The sequence below is a fragment of the Tupaia chinensis genome, unplaced genomic scaffold (genome assembly GCF_000334495.1).
Source record: "Tupaia chinensis unplaced genomic scaffold, TupChi_1.0 Scaffold144741_1, whole genome shotgun sequence".
Classification (NCBI taxonomy): Eukaryota; Metazoa; Chordata; class Mammalia; order Scandentia; family Tupaiidae; genus Tupaia; species Tupaia belangeri.
This window is the reverse complement of record NW_006204601.1, coordinates 387,372-392,488: the sequence shown is the minus strand read 5'-3', so window position 1 is coordinate 392,488 and position 5,117 is coordinate 387,372. Positions and strand designations below refer to the sequence as shown.

At 52.8% G+C, this 5,117-nt stretch overlaps 1 protein-coding gene across 5 annotated transcripts in view; it reads right to left on the bottom strand.

Annotated features, from left to right (window-relative positions):
* Window positions 1-1,107: 1,107 nt before the first annotated feature.
* UBTF (upstream binding transcription factor) overlaps window positions 1,108-5,117 on the bottom strand; it is a 13,163-nt gene continuing 9,153 nt past the window's right edge. For 2 of the 5 annotated variants that reach the window (XM_027767820.1, XM_027767822.1), the window contains 6 exons: window positions 3,738-3,838; window positions 3,436-3,625; window positions 2,387-2,434; window positions 2,218-2,289; window positions 1,975-2,118; window positions 1,108-1,885 (listed from right to left, as the gene is read on the bottom strand). In XM_027767820.1, coding sequence (XP_027623621.1) covers window positions 1,760-1,885; window positions 1,975-2,118; window positions 2,218-2,289; window positions 2,387-2,434; window positions 3,436-3,625; window positions 3,738-3,838 — 681 coding nt within the window. In that variant the 3' untranslated portion in view covers window positions 1,108-1,759. The remainder of the gene's footprint in view (window positions 1,886-1,974; window positions 2,119-2,217; window positions 2,290-2,386; window positions 2,435-3,435; window positions 3,626-3,737; window positions 3,839-5,117) is intronic. The other 3 variants (XM_027767821.1, XM_027767823.1, XM_027767824.1) reach the window with 2 other exon arrangements.

Below are 5,117 nucleotides of genomic sequence, written 5' to 3'. Positions count from 1 at the left end.
AATTCCAGGATCAGGACAAAGGAAGGGGAGTGGGAGTGAGGAGTGACCCTCCCTGGGTACCCCTACCCCCAGCACCACAGTCCAAGGCAAAGCAGACATATCTCCGCCTTCCTTTGGGAGAGGGAAACCCCAGCCTTTCTGCAACTGGGGCCCCTCACCTTTCCTGCTCTACCTCCTCAGTGGAATTCCCACTTTTCCCCCATTCCTTGGTTTCATTCAGAGGGGGAAGGTGGAAAAGCGCAAAGCCCCAATTAAATGTCATTGACATGATTGTTTAAAAAGCCAAAACCCAAAAACCATTATTTAGTTAAAAACAAAAAATTAAATCCACAGAGATAAGGTGACTTGGCTTATTAAGAATCCAGGAATCAGGGTACCAAAAAAGGGGGTGGCTGGGAATGGTCAGAGGGGCAGCTGCAAAAGCAGCTTTTGCAGACCTCTTCCCAGCTATGGGGGTGGGGAAGGGAAGAAGAGAGGGAGCAGACCTGAGAAGTCAAAGGAAATGGGGGCGAGCTGGGGTACTGGATGGCAGGAGGGATGTGTCAGTTAAGAGCTCCCAACTCACTTCTTGAAGCCCAGGTTCGGAGCTGAGGATGGCCAGGCTGACCCCTCAGATGAACCAGGGAGGCTTTTCCCATCAAATCAAAGCTTTATCATTCACACCACCTTCCTTCTCTCAGACCCTGGCCACCGGGATGCATGCCCCTGGTGGTGGTGGTGGTGGTGGTGGGGACCGACATAGGCTTTAGCCTCTCCACACAGAGAGGCTTCAGCACACACCCCCAGATGGAACCAGAGCCCCGGAGAAAGGGGTGGCCCTGGCCGGTTCCCACCAGGTCACCCCAGGCCCTCACCAGCTCCTTCTCCAGACTCACATCGAGGTGGGCTCTAGGACAGACAGATCTCCTCTCCTCCACATACACACGTGCACTCACACACGCATAGTGCACCCACCCTATATACAGGACACACACGCAAATGTGCGCACACACACACACACACGCACACACAATCTTCCACACTCATCAAGACCATTTTTAAAAAGTCCCAAGCCTACCCCCTAAATCCGCCCTCCCCCAGAAATGACAACAGAGACGGCAGCCGAAATCGGTAGGAAACGTCTCGTTGACAGCTCAGAGCTTAAAAAAAAAATATATACACATATATAAAAAACACTTCTGCCCCCTCCCCCATGAGTGGGTCCAGGCAGCTCCTTCCTGCAGGGGGCAGGGGAGAGGGCTGTCAGGGCAGTGCCTGCTTTCTCAAAGGCACCGTCCTCCTCCCCCCATGTCCCCTGCCTCCAGTTCCAATGTAGAGGTCCAGGCGGCAAGCCCCTCTGGGAAGGGAGGTGTCCTCCCCATGCTTCCACCCCACCGTGGGCTGGGCTGCAGGTATGGAGGGCCTCGCTGAACTCTTTGGGACCCCCCACCCCACTCCCCGGTCCATTGTCCATGCCGGAACCGCAAGTGCAGAAGAGGGGTGGGGTGGGCCGGCTGGTCCAGTGCTGGCTCAGTCTGATGGTTGCTGTCCCTGGAGGATCCCCAGGGCTGATGTCTCTGATGTTGCAGAGTCCTGGCCTGGGCTCCTCTAGCCCCCTTCCCCCACCGTATTTGTTTAAAAAAAAAAAAAGAAAGAAAGAAAGAAAGAAAGTGGGGGAGGCCAGGGGGCAGGGGACAGGACACAGGGGAGAAACGAAGGTGGTCAGTTGGGGAGGGGAGCTTCTGGGCTCTCCCTGGCTGCCCTGGGTGGGAACTGAGCCTCAGTTGGAGTCAGAGTCCGAGGAGTCCCCTGAAGAGGAGGAGCTAGAGCTGCTGCCCTCGGACTCGTTGTCTTCATCCTCGTCGTCATCCTCGTCATCATCCTCGTCCTCGTCATCCTCCTCATTCTGAGGGTAGGGAGGAGAAAGGATGTGCTGTCACCAGGCAGCTCTCCTTGCAGACCCAACCATCCCTGCCACTGTGCTGTCTGCCCCACCTCGTCCCCGTCCTCGCTCTCATCTTCGCTGCTGGATTCGGAAGAGTCCCCGCCATCCTCAGAAGAGTCCCCATTCTCATCATCTTCCTCTTCTTCATCCTCGTCCTCATCATCCTCATCCTCTTCATCATCCTCCTCAGACTCCTGGAAGGGATGGAGGTTCATAGTAGTGATGTCCATCCAGCCACTCCAGGCACCAGGGCCCTGCTCACCCCCACCCCCCACCAGGGAGGGGCTCTTTACCGACTTAGACTGCAGGGTAGTCCGGCTGGACTTGGGGTTTGGGCCTCGCAGCTTGGTCATGCTCTTACGCTTCTGCAGCAGGGGATGGGGACACAAACAGGCAGCCGTGAATCCCAGACCCTCCTGAGCACCCCACCCACACCCAATTGCTGCCACACTCCAGACTCACATTGGAGATGTACTCTTTATATGCTGCACGGTCCTGGGGAGACAGACTCTGGGGGAGACAGAGGAGGTAAGGGCTGAAGACTGAGCAAGTGCTGGGCAGAGAACTAAGTACTTGGATACCACCTCTCAATCGCTACCCCTCCTGGTCTCCCCCATGCTCTGGGTCTCTGCAGAGATCACTACAATCAACCTCAAGACTGTGCCCAGCATTTCTGCTTCCGATGCCCCAAGTGCTTCTCTAAGTCATTCTGTACTAAGACCATGGGTCTCAGCAGTTAGTGTAATGGCTATGTCGCTGGACTCCCATGTAGCCGACCGCGGTTCGCATCCTGGACCCAGTGGCTTAAAACTCACGCTGGGCGCGTGTGCATGTGTGCCCAAGATCCCTAGAGGAGAATGGAGGAGAAGGGATTGCAGTGTGGCCATCCCCCCTGGGGGGTGATTTCTCACTTTCTATCTCTCTGTCTGTCTGGCGAGCACACACGCCCTATGGCAAAAATCCCCCCCCCCCAAATAATACTAAGACTGTGGGTCTCCATGTTTCTCCTGTGGAGGTTCCACAGGAAAGGCCTTCTCCAGCTCAAAGGGTCCCCCACCCCACCCCACAAGAGCTCATACAGTCTGACATCATGACTCACGTTGACACCAAGCTCTTGAGCCAACAATGAGGCAGTGGGGCTCTCTAAACTAGAAAACCTAAGCCCTGCCATCTCCTAAGGTCCTTGACTGCCGTCTGGGTGGCTGGTGAAGACACAGGTGATTGTCCCTACTTTACAGATCTGACTGACCAATAAAGGTAGAATTCGCCTGGAGGCCAGGAGTCAAGACAGAATCTGATCCCAGCTAGAGAGAGGAAAAGGCCATCTGATTTGGCTTTTTCTACTTACTGTGTGGCCTTAGCCAAGTTACTTAACCTCTCTGAGCCTTAGTCTTTAAAAGGATATAGTAACCATTACTCTTGAGGATTCCTGGGCACTGAATGAAATCACGTATGAGGACAAACCAGCACGATGTCTTCCTGTTCCTCCCAACAGTCTCTGGCCCTCTCACCTTGACCCACAGGTCCAGGTGCACCTTGTACTGCTTCTGCTGCTCCTCGGCCAGCTTCTTGTAGTGTTCCTTCTGGCTCTGAGAGATGCGCTGCCAGCGGCTGCCAATCTCCACCATGCGCTCCTTCAGGGGCAGGTGGTTAAGCTCCCCATTGGACAGCAGCTCCTGGGAGAACTTCTGGTAACCGTTCCTGGGAGAGAGAAGAGCAGTACGTGTGGGTCCGGGCGGATCAGGACTCTAACAAAGCAGCCCTCCAGCCCTGACCCTCCCCCCTCCAGGGTAGGCTCCAGCCCCAGGCTCACATGGGAGGCTTCTTGGGTTCCCCCTGAAACTTCATCTTCTTGGAAGAGTTTGTAGCAGCTGGAGGTGCCCGCATCTCACTCAGCTCTCTCTGTGGAGAAACCTGGAAAGGTCACACTCATCCCCCTACCCTACCCCTGAAATACGGCTGCCTCCTACTCCATGCCATCAGTGCCTTACCTGGCTTTCCTTTTACATGCCAGGAAGGATAAGGAAACTGAGGCATAGCCAAGGAGCAACTTAACAACTCACATCTGTGTTAGGCGCTGGAGTTTAAAACTGGCCAGGCGTGGTGGTACACACCTGCACTTCTAGCTCACGGGGAGGCTGGGGCAGAGGATTGCAATAAACAGACTCTCTTTTTTTAAGATTTTTTTTTTTTTTTTTTGCCACATGGCGCATATATTCACTGGAGACAGGGAAAAGTAAGAAATCATCCCCTGGGGGAGGTGGCCACACTATAATCCATTCTCCTCCACTTTCCTCTTGGGATTTTTGATATACATACACATGTGCCTAGCTTGATTATCAAACTGCCTGGTCCAGGACTCAAACTGTGGTCAGTCATGTGGGAATCCAGTGCCTTAACCACTATACCACCTGCTGGCCCCATAGACCTTCTCCTCCTTTCTCCCTCCTCTTTCTATTCTCTTTCTCTGATTTAAACAAGGCTGACTTTAGAGCAGTGGTTACATACAACTTAAGAGGAAGTAGGTCCCACATGGTCAACCAGGGTTTGCGCGCAGGCCTGTCAGCTTGTAAAACACACTGGACACGAGTGCGTAGTCAGGCTCCTGATGGGATGGAGAACTGGGGGAAAAGGACTGTGGTATAACCAGGCCTATTGGAAGTTCCCTCTCTCTCTCATGCGCATTCTGGCATTTAAAAAAAGTGCTAGTGGGGCTGGCAAGAGGCGTGGTAGTTAAGGTGCTGGACTCCCACATGGCTGACCCTGATTAGTGCCCCGGACCTGAAACCTTGCTTTCTCATTTTCCCTTTCTCTCATCAAATTAAAAATAATAATAATAAACAGGGGCCAGCAGGTGGTGTGGTAGTTAAAGGCGCCGTACTCCCACATGGCTGACCACAGTCTGAATCCCAGATCTGACAGCTTGCTTTCACCCTTTCTCTCTCTCTTTGATCAAATTAAAAAAAAATAATAATAATAAATGGAAATAAAGAAATATTTTTTAAAAATCTTAAAAATGATATAAAACTTAAAATTCTTCGTTTTGATTTTTTTTTTTTTGGAGAGGTTTTTTTTTTTTTGCTATAGGGCGCGTGGCTCCCCATACCAGACAGAGAGAGACAGAGAGACAGAAAGCGAGAAATCACCCCCCAGGGGGGATGGTCACGCCACAATCCCTTCTCCTCCATTTTCC